Source organism: Nannospalax galili, unplaced genomic scaffold (assembly GCF_000622305.1).
Source record: "Nannospalax galili isolate Female #2095 unplaced genomic scaffold, S.galili_v1.0 scaffold139, whole genome shotgun sequence".
NCBI classification, from domain to species: Eukaryota; Metazoa; Chordata; class Mammalia; order Rodentia; family Spalacidae; genus Nannospalax; species Nannospalax galili.
Window position 1 is genome coordinate 6140778 of NW_008345884.1, and position 25184 is coordinate 6165961.

The 25184-nt window shown below is 39.4% G+C and overlaps 1 protein-coding gene across 1 annotated transcript in view; it reads right to left on the minus strand.

The window, feature by feature from the left end:
• Positions 1-25184, minus strand: part of C6 (complement C6) — a 93559-nt gene that overhangs the window by 57347 nt on the left and 11028 nt on the right. The window contains exons 3-5 of the mRNA XM_008842126.2: positions 23960-24104; positions 22391-22532; positions 928-1066 (exon numbers count right to left, since the gene is read on the minus strand). Of these exons, the coding sequence (XP_008840348.1) occupies positions 928-1066; positions 22391-22532; positions 23960-24104 (426 nt within the window). The remainder of the gene's footprint in view (positions 1-927; positions 1067-22390; positions 22533-23959; positions 24105-25184) is intronic.

Below are 25184 nucleotides of genomic sequence, written 5' to 3' on the forward strand. Positions count from 1 at the left end.
CTTAATTTCCTGAGCAACTTCTGTCTGATTTAGAAAATCTTTTCCTACACCTATATCCTGTAAGTTATTGCCAATATTTTCTTCTGTTTCAGGGTTTCCAGTTTCACATTGAGGTTTTTGATCCATTTGGAGTTGACTTTTGTGCAAGGCGAAAGAAAGGGATCTAGTTTCATTCTTCTACAGGTGGAGATCCAGTTTTGCCAGCACCATTTGTTAAAGATGTTGTCTTTCCTCCATTGTGGGACCACACATTTTCAAGTCACTGGGTTAGCAGTCACCAGTGTAGTATGCTGCTCACTACCATTGAGGAAAACAAGCAAACCAATAAAATAGGAAGAAGGCAAGCCAAACTCTCTCATCAAATTTAGACTTAACGTGTTGCTTCTTAGAAAGGTGACACTTTTTATGCCTGTCTTACAGTTACATAAGATATTTAGCTACGATGTGAGAATATTCTGAATAAATTAACCCCTGGAACTGAAGTTATGGATGGTTGTTAGCTGCCATGTGTGTTCTGGGAATCGAACCCGGGTCCTCTGCAAGAGCAGTCAGTGCTCTTAACTGCTGAGCCATTTCTCCAGGCCCCAAATTAAGCCCTCCCCCAATGTGGATATGTCCTAGAGTTGTATGTTCATGTAGAGGAGACAAACCTAAATCAGGGAAATTTCAGCTTAAATATATAGTTTATGACTTACTGTCTTGTTTGATTTTGTGCAAATTAGATATTTTTTATTCCCACCTGTAAAGCAATGAAAATAATTCTGACCTGACTAGGTTTTGGAAGGATTAAATATAAACATATGATACTTGATTCAAATTGTTCATTACCTTTTCCCTCTGTCCCTTCATTCATCACAAATTTTCCACTAGGAATTTGGCTTATAGTCATTTCAGTGTTGGAGCCGCTACCATGATACACTGTCATACCTCAAAGTTGACATTTTCCAGATTGGCTGAAACTCGGTATGGATTACTTGCTCTGCTACTTTTGACAGTTTTACATATTCCTCCAGTGAAAGAATTGTCAAGGACTTCTCCTCTGGGCTCACCTGCTAGAAAATGAAACCTAGAAACAAAGCAATTTTGAAGAATTCAATAGAGAAATCTTTAAAATTTACCTTACTAGTATGAAAGAAATTACTTTTCTTAGACATTTTTGACTCATGACAAATGACTTAAAGTGAAACCTCATTTTTTATTTAGTCTGCGATGAGGCATCCCAATGGGGTTGGAAGCCAAAATCAGGCACCACTGGCTTGATAAGGCTCTCCTATCATGCATACAATTGGTCCTGAGATTTCAGCACAAAATAAAAATTGAGATTATAGTTTTTATGATTTTCAAGGTTAATGTAGACTTTGAAAACAGATTACAATATAGTAAAGGAATCTTGATAGCAAATTATGAAGCAGTAAATGAATATTTTAATAGAGTTGTATCATACTGTTTTATTGTAATATAATTATGTTTAAAGTATATTTTATTTGGCAAACGCTTACATCTCATTTATTACTAACTTCCTATAGGCCAAACAATAGTGCATACATTACAAATATTAGATGATTTAATATTTAATAACCATATTTTATACATAGAAAATAAGAAAATTGAACCACATAAAGATTATTTTGGTAGACTTCATATATTCAGGAAATTTTTAGAGGAGATGGAGAACTGGCTCAGTGATTGAGAACACTGGTTGCTAATAAAAAAGTTTTGAATAATTATTAGCCTCTTGGGGAAAATTTTCATTTATCACAAAGTATGCTTCCAGTTTCTTAGATTTTGTGATATGTGTTCTGTGAGAAAATTAGTTTTTGATCAGAAGTTTGGTAATATTATATCTATGTAGATGATAAAGTTGTCTTTATAAAGGTCACATCAAACTTTTTTTTTTTTTAAGCCGGACACCTTTAATCCCAGTATTTGGGAGGCAGAGGCAGGTGGATCTCTGTGAGTTCAAGGCCAGCCTGGTCTACATAGTGAGTTCCAGGGCAGCTGGGGCTACAGGGAGACCCTGTCTCAAAAAAAAAGACTGCCAAAAAACCCACCTTTTTAATATAATACCTTTAATTTGTATTTAATTAATACGAATTAAATTTTTTTAACTAAATAATATCTTAATACATATGCTGGGTGTGGTGGTGTATGCCTTTAGTCCTAGCACTTAAGAGCAAAGGTAGGCAGATCTCTGTGAGTTTAAGGCCAGCCTGGTCTACATAGTGAGTTCCATGTCAGCTGGGGCTACAGGGAGACACTATTTCCAAAAGACCAAAAAAAAAAGAATACACATGACCAGTTTCCAAATATGCTTGATTGCTTGATCAGATAACCTTGCTGGCCACAAGATATATAATGTAATTCTAGAGAACAGTATTGGGATATCCCATGTGGTGAAAGGGAGAGTTCTCCTGCCCTACCTCACTTATGATTCACAAGTGCACTTGTCTGTTCTGATGGTGGTCGGTGCTTAAATGGGCACAAACATCCTCAAGAAGATCATGCGTCACATACATGTATTTCTCTTGTACCTCTAGAGAGTTTACTTAAAAAAAGCTGTACACAACAGGCTTTATCTATCTCAAAGCTTCTGTTATTAACTTCCTATTGATAGGAGGAAAGACTAAGAGACTCATCTTTTTGGAATGGTATCAAGAAGCAGTTAAATATGTGAACTTTGGTGATCTGCTATTAAGCATTTGGATTTAAAATAGGAAATTAATTACTCAGGCACTTAACTTTAGCCAACTGACACAGTGTTCTTAGTGGAAGGTGACCAGTAGGAGGAAGAAGGAGGGACAAGAGAGGGTAAATGAGGGAGCTGAGGGGTCAATATAAGCAAAGTACAATGATACATCTGTATGAAAATGTCATAATGAAACCCGCTAACTAAAGATTTTAAGAGGAAGAAGGACAATTAGAAAGCCATAAAATAAAGTTGGAACATTAAAAAATTATTATGGAATATAAATAGTTGTGATTTCTCAACTAACACAATTGTATTAATACCTACACACACAATTGTAAAGATTCAGCAACTGTTTCCTCACTTTAAAAAATGGAGGTAATAATTACTGCTTTCAAGTAGTTTGAGGAATTAGTGTTTAGCACAAGTCTAGCCTACTTGCTTGCCATACAAGATAATACATTTTTGTTTGCCCAACTTCCCCATAGAAAAAATGGATTTTAATTTCATTAAACGATTCACACATTAAGGTCAAGAATGATTGCTTGCATGATTCAAGACGAATAGACAAAAGTCAAATGCATTTTTAGAGTAAACCAAAACCACAATAAAAAATGATCTTACCCCTGTCAGAATGGCTACTATCCAAAAGACAAACACTAATAAATTCTGGCAAAGAAATGGAGGGAAAGAAACTCTCATACCCTGTTGTAGGTATGGTAATTAGCATAGCTACTATGGGAAACAGTATGGAGATTCCTAAAAAGCACTGGAACTGTCTGATGAAGTAGCAATCCCACTATTGGATATGTATCCAAAAGAGTTGACATCAGTGTGTCAAAGAAACATCTGTACTCCTTTTATTGCAGCACTATTAACAATAGCCAAGATACAGAATTATCCATATGTTCAATGACAGATGAATGTACAAATAAAGTATTATATACATAATACTGATATTAAGTGAAATAAGTAGGCATAGAAAGATGAGTGCTGGAGAGCACCTGAATGAGGCCTAGGCAGTGGTGAGCTTCTCAAATCAGGCCATGCCTACTGGCTAGTAGGGACACAGACCTTATAAGACTGCCAAGAGCATCTGACTCACACTTGACTTGGGCCTTGGCTGTTAAGCTTCCCAAATCATACCATGCCCACCCCCATACATTGGAACCATCTGCAGTTCCTCCCACTGCCCCAGGGCCAGGCTTCCCTACTGGCTAGTAGGGGCCCAGTTCTTTGGAGCACCTGACTTGGGCCTCTGCAAAGTGAGCTTCCTAAACGTCGGCATGCCCTGCTCTTGAACCATCTGTAGTATCTCCTACTGCGACAGGACTTAGGCTTCCCTGCCAAGAAATAGGGACCAGTACTTCCATCTCCCATCTACTTTCCTTGGACCTTGGCACTACCCATCTGAGGCTTCTGAAGTACTTCTAAGTAACCAGGACTGTGTCCTACTCTTGCAGAGCTCTTGAGTAGCTGGACTGGAGCCATCTGGTCCCTCTAATATAAAATCAAAAGAGAGACCCTGAAGGCAAGACCAACCAGCTTTTCATACCCAATTAGAAAACAACCAAGTTACATCAATATACAAACAAAATCAGACTTCAACTCAACAAAGGAAGGCTAGAGTTCATACCAGAATCACAGGCAACAAAAGAAATCCACATGCCAAAACCACAATGAAAAAATACTAATATGAAAAACCAAAATAATATGCTTCCATGAAACACCAGCAGTCTAATAGAAGATATACTAGGACACAAATTTAAAATAGGGATAACCCAGGACACAGATTTAAAACAATCATAAATATGTCAAAGAATTCAACAAATTTAAAGAACACACAAAAAAATTAAATAAGTAAAAGAAAATAGGGATAAACTTCTGACCAAATTCACAAAAGAGATAGAAATATTGAAGAAAACTCGGGCTGAAATGAAGGAGGAAGTGAAAAACTCAATAAGACAATTTGAAATGACAGGACAAAGCCTCACCAATCGAATGAATGAAATAGAAAACAGAATATCAAGATTGAACAACAGAGTTGAAGCACTGGATTGCTCAAGCAAAGATTATGAAAACCTAAAAAAATAATTAACAAAAAACCACAGACAGACAGACAGACAGACACACACACATGAATGGAATATGCAGGAATTGGTACGCCACAAAAGACCAAATTTACACATCATAGGCATAGAGGAAGGAGAAAAATCCCAAGATAATGGTATTGACCAGATCTCCAATAGGATTGTAAAAGAAATTTTCCCAAAATTAAGGAAAGACCCATACAAATACAAGAAGCACATAGAATACCAAATAGACAGGACCAGAGAAGAAACTACCCACAGCACATCATAGTAAAAACACTAAATGTACAGAACAAAGAGAAAACTCTGAAAGCTGAAAGAGTAAAACAACAAGTCACATATACAGGAAAACCCATCAGAATTACAGCTGACTTTTCAATGCAAACTACTGAAAGCCTGGATCAGAGTATACCAGGTTCTAAATGACCATAGATGCCAACCCAGAATACTTTACCAGGCAAAAATGTCTATTACAGTTGAAAGGGCAAGAAAAATCTTCCATGACATGAATAGGCTGAGAGAAAATTTACCAAACCAGCCCTTCAGAGAATACCTGAAGCAATACAAAGAATGGAGAAAGGAACAACTATGTCCAAGAGGCAACAGAAAGAATCTAAATGAAGGTAAAATCATGGAAAAACAAAATTAGACCAAGAATTCAAAGAGAAATTAAAATGACAGTGACCAATACACATCTTTCAATAATACCTTTAAATATCAATGACCTGAACTCTCCAGTCAAAAGACAAGGGCTAGTTGAATGGGTTAAGACATAAAATCTATCTTTTTGTTGTCTGAAAGAAACTCATCTCACTTTCAAAGACAGGAATCACCTTTGGATGAAAAGATGGAAAAAATATTCCAAACAACTAGCACTAATAAACAAGCAAGGGTTGCAATTCTGATATCTAACAAAATAGACTTCAAACTAAGAATAATCAGGAGAGATAAAGAGGATCACTTCACTCTGATCAAAGGAACAATTGACCAAGACAACACTACAGTCATGGACATCTATGCACCAAACTCAAGTGCACCCAATTTCATAAAAGCAGTACTACAGGACTTTAAAACACAGATTAACCCCAAATAAGTAAGAGTAGGGGACTTCAATACCCCACTATCTTTAGTAGACAGTTCAACTGGACAAAGAATAAATAAAGATACAACTGAATTAAATGATATCATACATCAAATGCATCTAACACACATCTACTGAATATTCCACCCACGCACCAAAGAATAAACTTTGCATTAAGTACCCCTGGAACTTTCTCTAAAATTGACCGCATACTGGGGCCTAAAACAAATCTCAACAAATACAAAAAAAAATGAAATAATTCCATGCATTCTATGACTACAATGAAAACACCTTAAAATCAGTACCAAAAGACATTCTAGTAACTACCTGAACTTTTGGAGATTAAATAGCACACTCCTGAATGATGTATGGGTCAAAGAAGAAATTAAGAAAGAAATAAAAGTATTTCTGGAACTATATGAAAAGGATAATGCAATACACACACACACACACACACACACACACACACACACACACAAAATTTCAATACACACACACACACACACACACACACACACACACACACACCCCTCTGGGAGACTTTGAAAGCAATCCTAGGAGGGGTTTGTAGCTCTAAGTGCCTACATTAAAAAATCAGAAAAAGCACAAATAAGTGATTTAATATTGCAACTCAAGACTCCAGAAAGGCCTGAACTAATGAAACACAAACCCAGGAGATGAAAAGAAATAATAAAAATCAGAGAAGAAATTAATAAAATTGAAACAAGAAAAATAATACAAAGAACCAATGAATCTAAGAGCTGGTTCTTTGAAAAGATAAACAAGATAGACAGACCCTTAGCCTAGTTAATCATAAAAAGGAAAGAGCAGATCCAAATTAATAAGATCAGAGATGAAAGGGGAAACATCACAACAGCGCCCCCCCACAAAATCCAGAATACTTTAAAACCTATACTCTATTAATTTGAAAATCTAAAAGAAACGGATGAATATTTAAAATCACGGGAACCATCAAAGCTAAGCCAAGAAGTGATCAGCAGCTTAAACAGACCACTAACAAATAAAGAAATTGAAACAGTAATACAAAGCCTCTCAACTAAAAATAAGCCCATGCCCAGATGGATTCACAGCAGAATTCTACCAGACATTCAAAGAAGATTTACAACCAATACTGCTTAAGTTATTCAAAAAGATAGAAATAGAGGGAGAATTTCCAAACGCCTTCTATGAAGCCAGTATCACTCTCAAGGTAAGGATACAACAACAAAAAAACTACAGGCCCATATCCTTAAGGAACTTAGAGGCAAATATTATCAATAAAATATTCGCAAACTGCATACAGACACAAGTTCAAAAGATCATCCACCATGATCAAGTCGGCTTTATTCCAGAGACACAGGGAGGGCTCATTATACAGAAGTCAGTAGTGTAATAAATCATATAAATGAACTTAAAGGCAAAAATAACATGGTAATCTCAATAGATGCAAAAAAAGGCCTTTGACAAAATCCAACATGCATTCATGTTAAAATACCTAGAAGGAATTGGACTGGAGGGAACGTATCTCGGCCATATACAACAAACCCATGGCCAACATCATTCTCAAAGGAGAAAAACTGGAATTCAGGAATGAAACAAGGCTAACTGCTATCTCCACTCATTTTCAATATAGTTCTTGAAACTCTTGCTAGAGCAATAAGACAAGAGAAGGAAATTAAAGGAGTACTAGTTGGAAAAGAAAAGGTCAAATTATCCCTATTTGCAGATGATATGATATTGTATGTCAGAGAATCCAAAAATTCCACCAAAAAACTCCTAGTTATGATCAATACTTTCAGCAAAGTGACAGATTACAAAATCAATTTACATAAATCAGTAGTGTTTCTATATATCAATAACAAACAATTAGAGAAAACATTCAGGGAAACCCTTCCATTCACAATAGCCTGAACATATCTAGGAATAAAGCTAACTGAAGACATTAAAGATATCCTCAGCTGGGATGATAGTGCATGACTTTAATCCAAGCACTTTGGAGGCAGAGGCAGGTGGATTTCTGTGAGTTTGAGGCCAGCCCGGTCTACATAGCAAATTCCAGGACAGCTGGGGCTATGGGGAGACCCTGTCTCAAAAAAAAAAAACCTGACCAAAGACATTAAAGACCTCTACAATGAAAATTTTAAATCTTTAAAGAAAGAGATTGAGGAAGACCTCAGAAGATGGAAGGACCTCCCATGCTCATGGATTGGCAGAATTAATATTGTGAAAATGACCATCCTACCAAAAGTAATCTATAGATTCAATGTAATGTCAATCAAAATCCTCAAGACATTCTTCACAGAGCTAGAAAAAAGAATTCTAAAATTCACATGGAATCACAAAAGACCCCATATAGTCAAAGCCATCTTGAATAAAAAGAGCAATCTTTGGGGGATCAATGTACCAAATGTCAAACTATATTACAGCACCATAGTCATAAAAATAGCATGGTACTGGCACAAGAACAGACACGTAGATCAATGGAACATAGAAGAACCATACATGAGTACATGCAATTTCAGCCACTTGATATTTGACAAATGTGCCAAGAACACACAATGGAGGAAAAACAACACCTTCAAAACCTGATACTGTCAAACTGGATCGCTACCTGTAGAAGAATGAAATTGGATCCTTTCACCCCGCACAAAAATGAACTCCAAATGCATCAAAGACCTCAATACAAAACCATAAACTCTAAAATTGTTAGAAGAAAACACAGGCAGTGCCCTACAAGATATAGGGTGGGAACGGAACCCCCGCCCCCAAGGTTCAGGTGGTTTTATTAGGTTCCACTGCAGGGCGGGGGTCAAAATGCTGTCCACATCCAGCCTACACACAACTGCCAGCCCAAAGCAGAGCCGAAGTGAGAGCGCCCTGTCCCAGGAGCAGACTGGTCAGAGGGAGGCCAGGGCTAGGCCACCTCTGGGTCTGAAGGGGACCATGACAGCTACTAGCTTCATTCGGATAGGTATGTTCGCAGGCACTACTCTTTGGTCTGCAGTGCCTAATGGCAGAAGGGATTAGAGGTGGGGTTAGGGCCACCTCCATGTAGGAGGAGGTAGCTGAGTTGCCCAGGCCTGAACCTTCAGGAGGGCTCACCCTAAGCTAGTAGCATTAGCTTGACTCTCTTTGGACAATAAATTAAAGTGCATTACTGAACAAAGAGTAACTCAAAACCATAAGCAGAGACATCAAAACAGTTTCTTTAGCTAAAGACAAACGAAAACATGAATTATGTGGATGCCAGAACATGAGAAAAATATTGAAAAGGAAACTAGCTTGGTAGACAAAGATGAGAGTGAGTTGGGGAGTAAGTGGTGGTGGGAAGGTCTCCAGACGTGTGCGCTGCCTGGTACCTGCCCAGAATGGGTTGAGGCTAGAATGACTGGCTTGGAAACAGGGAAGTCATGAGCACAGCAATGCCAGGATACCAAGTCTACCTGATCTTGGGGACCAGAAGGGGCAGTAAGGAGAAGCCTAGCCAGGGCAACTACCAGGAAGTAGACTAGACAGCCCTCAGCACTTTCTGTTATGTTGGCAGACAGCTGGAGATTTCTTGCCCTTCTGTTCTACCTCTCCTGGCCCTCCAGGACAGTCCTGCCAGGACCAAACAAAAGCCAATGGGCCCACAGCCCCTGGAGTAGATGACATGACCCCCAGGCCTTTGATTCAGATCTCATGTCAGGTGAGCCCAGGGGTGCTGGCTACTGCCCTGCCACATGATAACCCAACAGACAAATGTTCTGTCCACAGGGCCAAGGATGGTGAAGGCAACATGGGCTCGTCCCACTAGGGTGACACACATCCCAGCAGTCTGGGATGGCCTTTCCCAGGGTGTAATACAGCTGATTTAGCTTTCATTAAGGAAAAGAGGCATTGAGATGTCTACAGCTCACCTGGAAAAGGGCTGTCAAGAGCACAGACACATGGGGCCCTCAGAGACACTGGGACCATTTTGGATTGCCTGCACCACACACCTTCTGTAGAGCATCAACTGTCCAGGACCCAGAGAGATCCCATGGGGATCTTACCCAGGCTGTTTCAATGGCCACAGCACTGTGCCAGACTGCCAGAGTGTGGGGAGGCCATGGGTGGAGGAACAGTGCTGGGAGAGGGGAGCAGAGCCCCAAGGCTGGCCCATCTAGACTCTGAAGGGGCTGACTGCCAAGCTAGCGCCACCACTGCTCCTGAGCCGCCCATGCTGCCAGCTGCCACAGTCCTGTAGCTTGGTAGAAAAGTCTCAGGCGCTTCAGGAGAACTGATGGTGTGATGGTGGACCCACCCACTAACAATCCTGAACACCTAGGGGGCTGCACTGGATGGGGGGGCGAGGAAGCAGAAGCTGAATTTCTCTCATTCCCATTGTGCAATTTTATCTTAAAAACAATAAATAAACGTTTTCTGGGCAGGAATTACTGGTAGCTGTATCACAACCACCTCCCACCTGGACTTTGGACCAGAAAAGAACAGGTGGCACGCTAAACCAGGCCAACGAGGCTACACTCCAGGTCACATGTTCCCACCAGGCAGGGGCCCCTCATAACAGGAGGGACATGGGCCTCACAGGCAGGGCCTTGGCTTCACAGCAAGAGAAAAGAGACAGCCAGGAGCATCTAACCAAAAACTGGGGTATGGGGGGAGGGGAGAAAGGCAGAAAACAAAAAGCATAAAGGAAGGAAAGACAGCTGGGTGACAGCAGCAACCTCTCTGTGCACCTCTAATTTCAGGTGTTAGTTTGGAGGTGCTCAGTCCCTCCACTGCAGTGCAGGGGCTATTAACTGGGTGAGGTATGTGAGGTGCTCTGGGCAGGGCTGCTTTCCAGTTGGGAGGTTCTATTAAGCCCCAGCACAGCAGCTGGGGGGCTCACTCTCTCCAAGATAAGCACTGTGAAGCTTCAGTACATCCAAAATACCAGAGTAGTTGGCTCTACTGCTTCAAGGCTGTGGGCTTCAGGCTCCAGGTTTCAGAGAGGGCTGGGCTGCCCCAGTCCCACCCAGCAGAGGGCCAGAGCCCTGGGTCCTGGGGAGGCTGCACATCTCACAGTGGCCTGTGCCTGGTTGGTTCATGAAGGCGCAATGCTGACAGGCTCACATGGCAGAGGTGGCAGCATGTGTAGAGCCCCTGATGGCACCATACTCACGGAGGCCTAGGAGCTGCACCCCAACGGTGCTGCACAGCTATTCAATGGTGGCCTACTGTTCAGACTTCTTCCATGTCTGCACTAGCTCCTCATTTCTGGTCCTCACGGCCTCTAGCAGCAGGCTGATGCTGTCCTGTAGAGGCATGACTTCATTGGTGACTAGGAACAGCAGGAGGTGGAAGTCGGTGATGGTATCCAAGAACACAGACGAGGTAGTCTGGGACAAGTAGGTGGCCAAACTATGAAAGTCCTGTGTCTCACCTAGCATATCCCGGTTTTCAATAAGAAATGGATTTTGCAAAATAGAAAAAGTATAAACTGGATCCTTGGAAAAGGTGGTTGTAATGTCAATGATCCGGCAAGGGGCGAGCCAGCTGGGTGATCTCATTGCTGAACTTCTCTATGTCCTTTTAAACTATTATTATTTATTTTTGGTCTTTTTGATACAGAGTGTCCTTAGCCCTATCTGGCCTACTTGCTAGGTAGACCAGTCTAGCATCCATATCGGGAAAGGACTTTCTAAATCGAACATTAGTTGCACAGGCATTAATGTCAGTGATGAACAAATGGGACCTCATTAAACTAAAAAGTTGTATAGCAAAAGAAACAACGAATGGAGTGACAAGGAAACCCACTGAGTGGGAGAAAATTTTCACCTGCTACACATTTTAAGACTTGAAGGTAAGACCCTATTTCTGAAGACAGGACACACTTCAGACACAGGACTTGGAGCAATGGAGCTGGAACTGACCTGGAAGCCTTTTCCCTGAAGACTAGCTCTCATAGTTTTAGAGGTTACTGTGCAAGCTGCTAAGGGAGAAAAATCAGTCAGTTGTCTAACCCAGCCAAATACACATGGATGGAGAGGTCATAGATCCTAGAGAAAAACCCTGTCTCTGTCACATCTGTAGACAAATGAAATTTCTTACTGCATGCTAAATATAAATCCTTATATTTACAAACAAGTATACCTTACAACACTTAAAGAAATTTCTTTTTGCAACAAATGGAAGCTATTACAGAGTTCCACAACTGGCCACACACAGAGAATATATGTCTGAGAGATGCCCAGCCCTAAGTGACACTATACAGTGGAACCTCTACACCTAAGGCTCATGGAATATAGTGGAACAGGGGTAGAGCGACTACTAATACATCCCTCAACTCTCACCAGTGAAGCTTCCTCATAACACAGTGTGATGCACACAGAAGGCCACAACTGGCTAAGTTTTAGAGAATAAGAGACTGCAGAGTCTGTGTCACTGGATGGGCCTCCTATATTAACTTGCACTCACTCATGGCTCAGGGATCATTATGGAAGAGGGGGCAGAAAGATTGTAAGACCCAGGGATTGTGCATGAACGTAAGGAAACAGAGGCTTTCAGGCCACTGTGAACTTGCTTATACGAACTTGCAACTATGGTGACAGCATGCACGAGACCCATGTTGACTCAGTCAGACAAAAACTCAGCATAGAACAAGGGAAATGGGCAGCAGGCCCCAACGCTAGCTGAAGAACTACTGGCACTGATTACTGCTGAATGAGGGAGAGTAGATCTTCTCTAAAGTAGTGACTGTATAGGCTGACTCAATTCCAGTGAATGAACTGGTACCAAGGGACATCTGGGTACAAATGCTTGACCAAATAGAACTTAACCTATATGACAGAATACATGGAATCTGGTGGGGAAGGCTGTACTGGAGCAGGGGGCATGGGTGGGAGAGGGGGTCTAAATTTGAGTAAGATCTATTACATGAAATTCACAAAAAATATTTAAGAAAAGAAATTGAAAGAATATTCAATGGGAGAAAATAGTGCAAACCAACTGCACATCTGCTGAATAACTTGTGTCTAGAATACACAAAGAATGTTAGGAATTCAATAGTATAAAAAAACCCAAATGACTCCACAAATGTGCAAAGGACCTAAATGTATGAATAGATATTTCTTCAAGGAAAAGTAGAAATGACTAACAAGCACATAAAAAGATGTTCAGCATTATTAGGTATTCAGGAATACAAATCAAAACATAACAAGATGTCATTCCAAATAGCTCTAATAAAAAAGAGGATTGAAAACAAGTGTTGAAAAAGCCAGGTGTGGTAGCCTTACTCCAGCTCTCAGGAGGCAGAGGCAGGTGGATCTCTGTGAGATATAGGCCAACCTGGTCTATATAGCGTGTTCCAGGCCATCTAGGTCTACAGGGAGACAAAAGACAAACAAACAAACAAAAAGGACAAACAAACAAAAACCTAACAAACAAAGATCAAATGTTGGGGAGAAATGATACTCTCCCTTTCATCATCCACTAACTGCATGTAGCTCTTCATCTAAGGTGGGCCCTGTGAAATTTCTCCCATCCACACTGGCATGCCCACTGGTGTTGTGATAGGAGAGAGATTCTTGATAGGTTACACAGTCTCAGTGGACATCCCTAAGTACATACATATGAACAACACTAAATAGAACTGTGCGTGTGTGTGTATGTGTGTGTGTGTGTGTGTGTGTGTGTGTGTGTGTAAGAACTACAGAAGGGGGTCATGAAATTGAGAGGGAGTAGGAAAGATATGGGAGGAGTTGAAGGAGGAAGAGAAGGGTGTGAAAATGGTGTATAGTACTAATGTATAAAAATCTCAAAAAGTAAAAACAAAACAAAACAAATCTTGGGACTAGGGAAGGCATCTCAGTGGGTAAAAAGTACTTACTTAGCATGCCTGATGGCCTGATGACCTGATTTTGATCTATGGAACCCAAATAAGAAAGTCAGAATCACCGGTGTGTATCTGTAGTTCCAGCACTCTCACAAGATGGGAGGTAAACACAGGAAAAGTGGCAGGATGCTTACGGGCTGCAGTGCAGCAGCAGAAACAAGAGATTGCCTCAAAACAAAGTAGATGAGAGAGAGCTAAGTTAAAAAGTTGTTCTCTGTCTCCACATGGGAGCTGTCTCTGTCTCTCTGTCTCTCTGTCTCTCTCTCTCTCTCTCTCTCTCTCTCTCTCACACACACACACACACACACTTTTTTAAAGTGGAAAGTGCCCATAATGATTTCAAATAAACAAGTCTCTTAAAATATGCCTTTAATTCCAGCACTTGGGTGGCAGAGACAGACAAAGCCTGAGTTCGAGGCCAGCCTGATCTACATAGAAATTTCTAGGTCAGCCAGGGCTGCATAGTGAGACCCTGTTTCAAAACAAATCAGCCCTCCCCAAACCTAAAATATGATTTTGACGATAACATACTTCCAAAGCTTAGTAGTGATTAAAGGCTTTCTCATTGAAAAAAATGTTGGTGAAAATGGAGAGAAATTGGTTTTCAATTGACCATAAGAATAATAATATAAAATGCTGCAGCCACTTTGGAAAATAAATTTTTAAAAGTGTTCTAAAATGATATTCAGGTGGTGGTTATCTAAGTCTGTGAATATAATAAAATAATAGGTTTGCAAACTTAAAAAAATAGAATCTTCCTACATAGGGCACGTTGCCTTAGAATTCATGATCTTTTTCTCAACCTCCAGAATGTACACTTCAAATGGCTGAATTGTATGGTGAATATGAATTATAGCTCCATAAAGTTGTTTTGCAAAGAGAATGTTTTCTTTGTTTCTTTAAGATACATAGTGTACTCAAATAGCTGCAAGTACAATTAGAGGTTTGTTTGCATTCATATTTGAATTTATATCAATGGGTATTTGAATGAAGGATTGTGAGAAGTTGATCTGGGAGGAACTTTCTAAACTACTTAACAAGATAAACACAAGTATGTTTAAGGCTCATGTATTTGCATTTTTGTCTTAAGAGGAATAGAGGAACAAAGAATTCTTTACCTTAGACTGCCTTATACTATGTACTTATGTTTGTAACAAATGAGAAGTGTTTGAGAAAAGAAAACTAACTCTCTGGTCATAAGAAATCTATGAAGGCAGCAACTGCTGGTAGAATTTTAAACTGGGGTTTTATGAACCCTGTTCGGTCAGAGCATGCCTGAGGAATCTTTCTAGAAGCAATCCAACCATGCAGTAATTTTTTAGCTCAATCTTCTCTCCTCTGAGATGCTTATATTGACTTTAAATATTTCTGTGTTTCAAATATACACCAATATTTAATATTTTCACTTTCTAAAGATTTTTTTTTAATCTCTGCTGGGAAAACTGGAACCTCACGTGTGCTAGGCAAATGGCCAGGCACTAGCTAAAACATATAAACCAAAAATATGCATATGCGTATGTGTATATATACATGACTGAATACACACACACACATACACATCTGTTGAGCTGATAAAAAAAAAAAAACAAGCCACATACTCCTATTGCCTGATTCCTGCTTTAGATATGGGACCTAGTGTTTGATGTTGGGAATGTAGAAATTCTCATAAGTGTTTTTAGAAAATTTTGGAGAGATGCAGTTTATAAAAGCAGCCAGTGCCTAGGAAGATATCTTTTGTGGGTAGAAAAGTGCTGAAAGGCCATCTGAATGTGAGGGTGAGATTCTGAGGCCAGCTGATTAGAAAGAAATTACAGTAAATCAGTCTCAAGACTCCCAGTCCATAGACAGCAAGGAAAGGACTAGATGTTCTCATTTCTGAGAATCCTTGGGACAAAAGCTCTGGTTGGCAGAAGTCCACACAATTCTCTTGCCAAAGTACACATAGCATGTGGTCCTCCCCATCTGTAACTCTAGAGCTTAGACCCACAGAACAAGAGGTGAGCTGTAATGTCACCCTTCATCTATCAGAACACTAAAGACACTTGAAAATCAGAACATCCGACACATTTGTAATCATCAGTGGGTGTATTTGGCTGAGATTTTCCTGCATGGAAAGACATAACAGGAAAGTCATCTCTGTACATTGATAAAAATAAGATACTAATGCATTCTAATTAGAGTCTGAAGAAATGAGACAGTCTTGGGACAAAACCTGGGATCAGCTTATAGTCATGCAGGATACAGATGAGGAGACAGGCCCATGATGTTAAATAGCTTGACTGTGATGTAGTAAGTTAATGGAGAAATATGTGTGGACTCTAGCTCTTCTTATTCAGACTAATGTCTCTTCTATTTTACAAGTGTTCTTGAGTTTGGTTCAATAGTTACTGTTTTTTTAAAAATATTTCATTACTTTTATTTTGTATATGAGTGTATTGCCTGCGAATATGTAAGTGCACCTATGTCGTGCAATGCCTATGGAAGTCAGAAGAAGGTGTTGGATACCTTGGAACTGCAGTTATGTTGTGGACAGTTGTTAACAGCATGTGATTGTTACTGGTTTTTATTCTAAGTCAAATGAATTTTTACTTGCATCGTGACTGTCTTTCACGTCTTCAGATTTCATATTATGCAACTGTGTCAACATAAGTCATATTGTCACTGTCAGGAAAATAATTAAAATATTTTAATTTACACTTTTTAACTTAAAAATTATTTTGTATGCGTGTGTATGGGCACATGAGTGGCACAGGTATTTGCCATGGTAGAGGCGTGGAAGTCAGAGGACAACATTCAAGAATATGTTCTTGCTTTCCATCTTGAGGCAGCGTCTCTCTTGTTTCTGCTTCTGCACTGCATACTCCAGGGTATTGGGCCCACAGTTTCCAGCAGATTTACCCGTCTCCTCCATTTTGCCACAGGAGGGCCTAGACTTTATATATACACTACTGCATCTGACTTTTTCTGTGTTTGTGGGATCCAAACTCTGGTTGTCAGGCTTGCACAGCAAGTGCATTTATCCACCAACCCATCTCCTTGGTCTAAGACTTAAACATTTTTAAAAGATCAGCATGAAGCGATAGAACCTGACAGTCAATCAGATGCCTTTGGCCCCAAACTGAATGGTAGGTTCTTCATCATGGGAATGGAGGGCACAGGAGATTACCGTCTCTTATGCTTCACACCGAAACTTAGTTCTGTTTTCATTAACTTCTCTAAACTATTAAAGGACACTGGCACAGCCTAATGAATTTAGATCCCCTTGCTAAGTTCCCAGTGCCCTCCTGAAATCACAGCATTGGAATTTTTGAGTACCAGTCAACAAGAACTACAAAGTCTTTGAATTTTCTTTCAGTGTTTTCCTCTCTCTAAGAGGATGCCATCCTGGGTCATATTTAAATAATGGAAACAAACTCAATTTTGAACTTTGGCTTTGAATCCTGGTTCCACCATTGATGACTTGGTAGACATGAACACTTTTTTAAACTCTCTGATGTTCATTTTCCTGTTCTAAAAGTGAGACCAGATGATAATGTAAGTTTGACTTTCTGTCTTTGAAGTATACCAATCTACCCATAAATCATACTGTCCATGGGAGAAAATGTAGGCCACACTGACTTACACCTGACTCATATTTCTTCACTTGGCTGCAATCACTCAATATTCTATTTACCTAGCTCTCCCTCCCTCCTTTCTCCCTTCCTCCCTCCCTCTCTTTTCCCCTTAGTCCCTCCCTTCTTTTCTCTTGTGTTTTGAATACTTTAAAATAAGAATTCAATAAACAATGGGGAATTATGGGGGCAGGGAAGGGGTCTAAACTTGATTAAGATATATTATATGAAAGAGGGAGATAGTCTGAAACAGATGTTACTTAGAGGGAGAGGAGGGAAATTGTGGTATTCTACTGAGAAGGGAGGAAGGAAGGAACTACAAGGAACCATGGGGATAAAGGGGAAGAAGGAACCCAAGAGAGGGGGAAAAATAGCAGACAGGAATTTCAAGGGGAAAATGGTAGTACTTAAACTAGGAAGGGAGGAGGGAGATTAGTCAGGGAGAGGAAGGTGTGATAAATAATGCTTAAGTGGTGTAAAAAGTCAGAGGGAAATGTATTAACTCAAAAACTCCCTGAAAATTACACATACAATATCTGAACATGAGTGCATGTGTATACCTGAAGGCTATATAGCAAGAAACACAGTGCCAGACGGGAGAAAATCTCCCTTTGAGATCAGGGTAGTCCAAGAGACTCCCAAAATAACACAGGCTATTGCCACAGCCCCTAATTGAAGGTAAGACCCTATTCCCGAAGAAAGGATATGCTTCAGATAAAGGACTTGGAGCATTGGTACTGGAACTGACCTGGAAGCCTCCTCCCTGAAGACTACCTCTCATAGTTCTTTCTATAGGATACTATACAAGCTGCTGAGGGAGAAAACCAGTCAATGGTCTAATCCAGCTCTGAAGCCTCATAACCACAGCAAACAGCACAGCAAACTATCTCCATTGGTAGAGTAGTAACATCTTCATCTAGAAGATAATCAACTGCTATCTATTTTGATTAGGGCACTCTCATTGGGAGGGGACTCATGGGTGGAGCTCTAAATAAAGCCAAATACATATGGCTGAAGAGGTCATAGATCCTAGAGAAAACCCTGTCTCTATTGTATCTGTAGACAAATGAAATTTCTTACTGTATGCTAAATATGGATCCTCATATTTACAATCCTTGCAACACTCAACAAAGAAGTATTTTTTACAACAGATGGAAGCTATTACAGAGTTCCACAACTGGTCACACACAGAGAATATATGTCTCATCTCGGAGAGATGCCCAACCCTAAGTGACACATCTACAGTGGAACCTCTACACCTAAAGTTCATGGAACATAGTGGAACAGGGGGTAGAGAGAATACTAATACATCCTCATCTCTCACCAGCTTCCTCCTACAAAAGAGTGTGATGCACACAGAAGGCCACAGCTGGCTAAGTTTTAGAGAATGAGATTTCAGAGTGTGTGTCCCTGAATAGGACTCTTATATAAAACATCGCCCACCCACAGCTCAGGGAACATTGTGGAAGAGGGGGTGGAAAGATTATAAGAGCCAGGGTTGGTGCACGAACATAAGGAAACAGAGAATTTCAGGCCCCTGGAAACTTGTTTACATGAACTTGCAGCAATGCTGAAAGCATGCACAAGACCCATGCCAACTCAATCAGACAAAAACCCAGCATGGAGCAGGGGAAATGGGCAGTAGGTCCCAATCTTAGTCACGAATCTATTGGCAAATGATTGCTGTGGGGTGAGGGAGAGGTGATCTTCTTTAAGGGAGAGACTCTAGATAGACCGACTGGACTCCAGTGGATGAACGTGCACCAAGGATCATCTAGATAGAAATACTTGACCAGATAGGACATAACATATATGACGGAATGTCTGAAATCTCATGGTGGGGGCTATGGGAGTGGGGAGGGGGTCAGGAGTCTAAATTTGATTGAGATGTATATATGAAATGTACAAAACTCAATAAAATATTAAAAACAACAACAAAAGAATTAAACAAACTGAAACAAAACAAAAACTCAAAATACACAATGTCCAACTCTGCTGTCAAGTACAGGAATGAATTTTCCTCCCTTAAGACACAAGGAAAAGAGAGAAGGAAAAAGCTACTAAATATCAGCAGAGCGAGCTGAGCAGGACAGGCCCAGTCAAGGCTGCTGGGAGAACTGTGGAGAAAATTATACAGAAGGCTTCCCAGTTGGAACAGATTGCATATACCATATGATGGAGCAAGGCCTGGGCATTGATGAAGATGAGATGACAATAGAACTCAGCCTTGTTCCTGATGAGATCTGGTCTGTCCATTTCTCTCTCCCTCTGTTTCCCTCTGTCTCTGTCTCTCTCTTTCACTCTCTCTGTCTCTTTTTCACCCATTATTGATATTAATCTTCTTCTTCATATAAAAGACTGATTTTTCTTCCTGTACTTCTGACTTAGAACATAGCCATAAGCACGTTTTTCTCTCTCTTTTTCTTTTGCTGATTCCTTCTTTCTCAATTTGCTCCTGGTATTTCTGAGTAGTTACCCATGGAAGATATATCCTCAGGAACCTACATGAATACATTCTGGCTTGGCTGGAAATCTGCAAACCTGCCTTGATCTAGTCCAGAGCTTTTGGAGGGACAGATGAAAGTTAAAATAAGAAATGTCTATGGAAAACACATAGCTGCCTGGCACAGACTAAATGCACTACATTCAAAAAATGAGGACCGTTGCCACTTGCTGCTTGAGTGTGCTAAGCAAGGACCAGATACAAGATCAAGTCAATCTCTCACATTTTTTATGTTGGTACTTAGCACTATAAACATTGCTATTAGGAATGCCTTCACTGTGTTCTATAGATTTTGATATGTTGTCTCTTCATTTTTATTTGGTTCTAGGAATTTTCTTGATTTCTTTATTGTTTCTTCAGTGGCCCAAATATCATTCAATAGTATATGATGGCTTAATTTCCATTTGTCTACTTTCTGTAGTTTCTTTTGCTGCTAGTATCTACCTTGATACAAGATATCAGATAGAATATGGGATACTACTTCAATTTTCCTTTGTTTGTGTCCTAATATATGATAAATGTTTGAGTTCCATGGTTGCTGATAAGAATCAATTTTCCTCAGTGTTTGGGTAGAATATTCTGTAGATGCCTGGTAGGTCTTTTTCATTTATGATGCCATTTAGCTCTAATGTTTTTCTGTTTTTTTTTTTTTTTTTGTCTAGTTGTCGTGTCTATTGGTAAGACTGTGGTATTAAAGTCACTCACTATCAGTGTGCTGTGGCTAACCTATGACTTGACATCTGAAGTTAGGTGTTCCTATAGTTGGTGAATATATTTTTAGAATTATAAGCTCCTGTTGATGGATTGTTCCATTCATAAATATAAAGCAACCATCTTTATCTCTTCTGATTTCTTTTTGTTTGAAGAACAAAAATAAATAAAGCAGCACTGTGTTTATTTTTGCCAGATATTAGAATAGCTATGCCTGCTTGCTTCCTAGTTTCATTTGCTTGGAATACTTTTTTCCATCTGTTTATCCCAAGGTGGTGAGATATGTTTCTTGGAAGCTGCAAAAAGATGGATTTTGTTTCCTAACCCAATTGGCTAATCTGCATCTTTTTACTGGGGAATTGAGCTCACTAATATTTGAGTTATTATTGAAAGATATATATTCATACTTGTCATTTTGCTGATTTTGTGCTATTTTCTTAGATCTATTTTGATTAATAGTTTTTGTCGAATAATCAGATATTCTGATGTGCATATCTTTATAAATGACTTGATCCTTTTCTCTCTCAGCTTTCAACACCCTTTCTTTGTTTTTTTTTTCTTCTTCAGTGTTTTAGCTGTAATGTATCATGGAGAGTTTCTCTTATCATCTTGTCTATTTGGTGGTTTGTATGTTTTTTATATCTAGCTGAGCATCTCTAAATGTGGAGAATTTTCTTTCCACATTTTATTGATTTTATTGAAATTTTTTCTGTGCTTTTGGCATGGAATTCTTCTTCTTTGCCCATAATTTGAAGATTCAGTCTTTTAATGGTGCTCTAGAACTCTTCCATTTTCTTTTAAAATGTTATCATTGTTTTTTATTGAATGATCCAATTTCTCTATTGTGTATGCCAGCCCTGACACTTTGCTTTTCACATGATTCATTTTATTGATGAAGCTTTACACTGAGATTTTTAATTTGGATTATTAAGGTTTTCATTTCCAGTTTCATTTCAGTTTGTTTTTTCTTTAGCAATTCTATTTCTTTACTGAATTCTATTTTCATAGAAGGGTTGACTGACTTATTCATTCATTATTTGATTTCTCTTTGAGTGCATTTCTTTTTTCTTTGAGTTATTTGAATTAGTTATAATTATATTCTTTCATATTATTTGTCTGGATTACCTTCCAAATCAATCTCATTGGGACATCTTTATCAAACCACCCTCTTCCTGTCCCACCAAGACTTGGGAAGTGTTACTGAAGTGGAGATAGGAAGAATGTAAGAGCTGGTGGATGGGGAGGAGAACTGTGAAATGCTGTCTTCTGGGCAGGACATGGCTGTAACATTCATGAACCCACAGCAACTGTGGTTACTGGCACAAGATCTGCACAAGATCAAGCCAACCAACATTCTCGCATAGATGGGAGAGGAACTCTCCAAGCCCCACCCTTAATAAGGATCTTTTGGCAGTTGATAGCTCCTAGGAATGGAAAATCAGCATTTTTTTAGGGTTTTCCCACTGACATGGCTCCACACCCATTTACACACAGACAGTGCTAATTGGATTTAGCAGAAGAACAACTAAAAAGATGAAGTTGGGAGGGGGTTGTGTGTGGGGGGTATATGTGGGGAACTGGAGGAAGGAAATAGTTAGTAGATATGATTATATGTCCCTGTATACATAAATGAACATTTTCCAAAAGTTTAAAAAATGTAATTTAATAAAGTAAACAAAAATACTCACATATGGTTTCCATAAACTGAAAACAAAAGGATGGAGTGGAGAGAGAGCTAAAGGCAATAAGGCTGGTAGACAATGATGTGGTTTGCTTCTTTGCCACACCTCTGTAATAGTGCATTAATTCTGAGCTGCCTTTTCTTCCCCAAATGATAAAAGAATGCTACATACCCAGTGCCCATCAGCTGCACGCTAGGAATGGGGGTGTACTTCCGTGGGCATACTGCCTTTGTTCTTCCACAATGCCTTTCATCTGAATTGTCTCCACAATCATTTTCTCCATTGCATTCTAACTTGCTGGAAATACAGCGCCCTGGTCAAGAAAGCACACCACACCATCGCCAGCATATTATCATTTAGAAAAGGATATGTTAAAATAAAATACAAATGCTTTACACTTTAAGAGAAAGTTGAGGGTAAGGTTTCTTTATTTATGGGTGCTGGGAACCGAATCTTTCACGTTTTGGTTGTTAGCTTTAGCCTTTAATGGCTGGGCCATTTCTCCAGTCCTCTTAATTTGTGAAAAATGTATAAAATGGAGTGATCTATTGATGTTTTCTTTAGGTATTAAGGTTATCAGAGTCACCAGAGGATTATTTAGTTGCCATTGTGCAAATTTCAAAATGAGAATTTTCAAATCACGTTATAGTGTGCTTGCAGTAGAGATATTATTCTATAAAAGAAAGTTTTCAGTGGGTTACAGACTTTTGTTATGACTCATATGGTGGAGTCTGGGCTACCATTTTTGCTGAAAAAAATCAATAGTTTTACACACACAAGCAAGCAATCTATTGATACAAACAATATCATCATGGAATCTCTAAAATTGTCTTAATAAACAATATTTAAACTATTTTTAAATAATATTTTAGTTATTGTTTTTATTTTGTTTGTATGAGTGTATTTCCTGCATGTATGTGAGTGCACTCGTGTCGTGCAATGTGCCAGAGGTCAAAAGAGGGCTTTGAATTCCCTTGGAACTGGAGTTAAGGACAGTTTGTAGCTGCCATGTGGGTGCTGGGTCTCAAACCCGGGTCCTCTGCAAGAGCAATCAGTGCTCTTAACTGTTGAGCCATCTCTCCAGCCCCATATTTATTATTTTTATTTCATGTGCATGCGTGTATTGCCTACATGTAGGTTAGTGCACCCGTGTCATGCAATGCCCACGGTCTTTTTTACTTGCTTTCTATATTTAATTAATTATTTATTTTATGTGTGTGACAGAGAGAGAGAGAGAGAGAGAGAGAGAGAGAGAGAGAGAGAGAGAGGAGGTGAGAGATCTACTTTCAGAAGTTGATTCTTTCTTTCTACCATGTGGATTCTGAGGATTGAACTCAGGTTGTCAGGCTTGGAGACAAGTACTGTTGCCTGCTGAAAACCTTGTTGGCCCCCAATCTTTTTATTTATCCTCAGTATAGATTTTTGTTTACTAATGGCCAGTTGTTAAAAATACCTCCCTGTATGTTTTCCTTGTCCTCCTTTTTATTCTCTTTCCTTCTCCAGCTTTTTAACAAAGTAGAGATCTGAACACCATTACCTGATGAGCAAATAAATCAAGTAACGGGTCAAGATCATTATTTCTTAAAGGCTGTAACTTCACACCTGGATGCCTTGGTAATTTATAGTTAACAACTCTGCCTCCCTCATGCTTAAAACAGGGTGGAACATCTTTCTCATAGCTTTTGCTCGCTCTCAATTGATAGCTTTGGCTTGGTGAAGTCATTTTTATGAGTATATTACCACTGTCACAGCGGAATTTATTCTTGCAATCAGCCTCTTCAATTCTGCAGAGCTTAGATGGAATGCATGGTTGAAAGGTCACCAGGGGCTCAGTGCATGGTTGTCCCCCAAATTGACTTGGGTGCAAGATAGATTTAACTTTAAACTGAAAGAAAAGAAGAGAAAGGTGAGTAACTTCAAAGCAAGGTCAAGGTGAAAATACATCTAAGAATTCTCTTCTCAGTGACAGTGGTAATTTTCCCATAGTGATAGTCACTGAATTGTACTAACAGTTTTCCCAATTTCATTATTTTGTATTTATTTAGGTAAGTCACCACTCACAGGACCTCAGTTTCTAATGCAAAATGAAGAAGTGATGCAAAAATGTTTCTAAAACGTCTTCTTACTCTGAAATCATATGGCTCTAAATTGCACCAACATCAAATGCAAAAATGTTTACCAAGTCTCTTGCATACAAGTAATAACAATAGCCCTTTCACGTCTCAGACCGTGCAAAGTGATAAATGTGAAGGGAGTTTGAGGTTCTTTTGCATAAGAAAGTCTCTATGGAAACTGAGGGTGGCATATTCTTCACACTTTGAAGTATTTTGGTGAGTAATAGAATGGAGAGTAAAGGAAGAGCAGAAATTCAACAGGACTAATAAGCACTGACAGATGCCAGAAAAACCAAGTTCAAAATGCTGTTATACTATTACTTAGTAGTATATTATTGGCCAAATTAGCCCTGTAACATTTTCATCTATAAAATGGGGAAGGAAGACACAGTGGAATGTGTAATTTAAACAGAAAGATTTACATAAGGGCCTCGGCACAGTTCTCAGAATTGGTTGCTCCACAGACAAGTTTCTTTTTCTTCTCTGACATGTGGCCGATAGGCACATAGGACTCTGAGTGAGGTTGATGTGGGTCAGTGCACTTACAGGAAGGAACATGAGCTGGGTAAATATTGCAGATGGGAACAGTAAACAAATTGAGGGAATTTCCCATGGATAGAGGGGGTTTAGGGGAAGGGAAAAGAATCAGGATTTTTTTTATTTCCCTCATTTCTATTCAGTTTTAAGCACAGGGCTGAAATCAGCATTTCTTAATATTTTGTTTTCAGAATTCTTAGAAGGCACAGGAAGTAGAATTCAGACTTCAGATAAGAAGAAAGACAATAATGTTAGAGGTAGAATCTCCTCTTGGTGTTCACATTATAAAAGAGCATACATGAACTTCACTACCA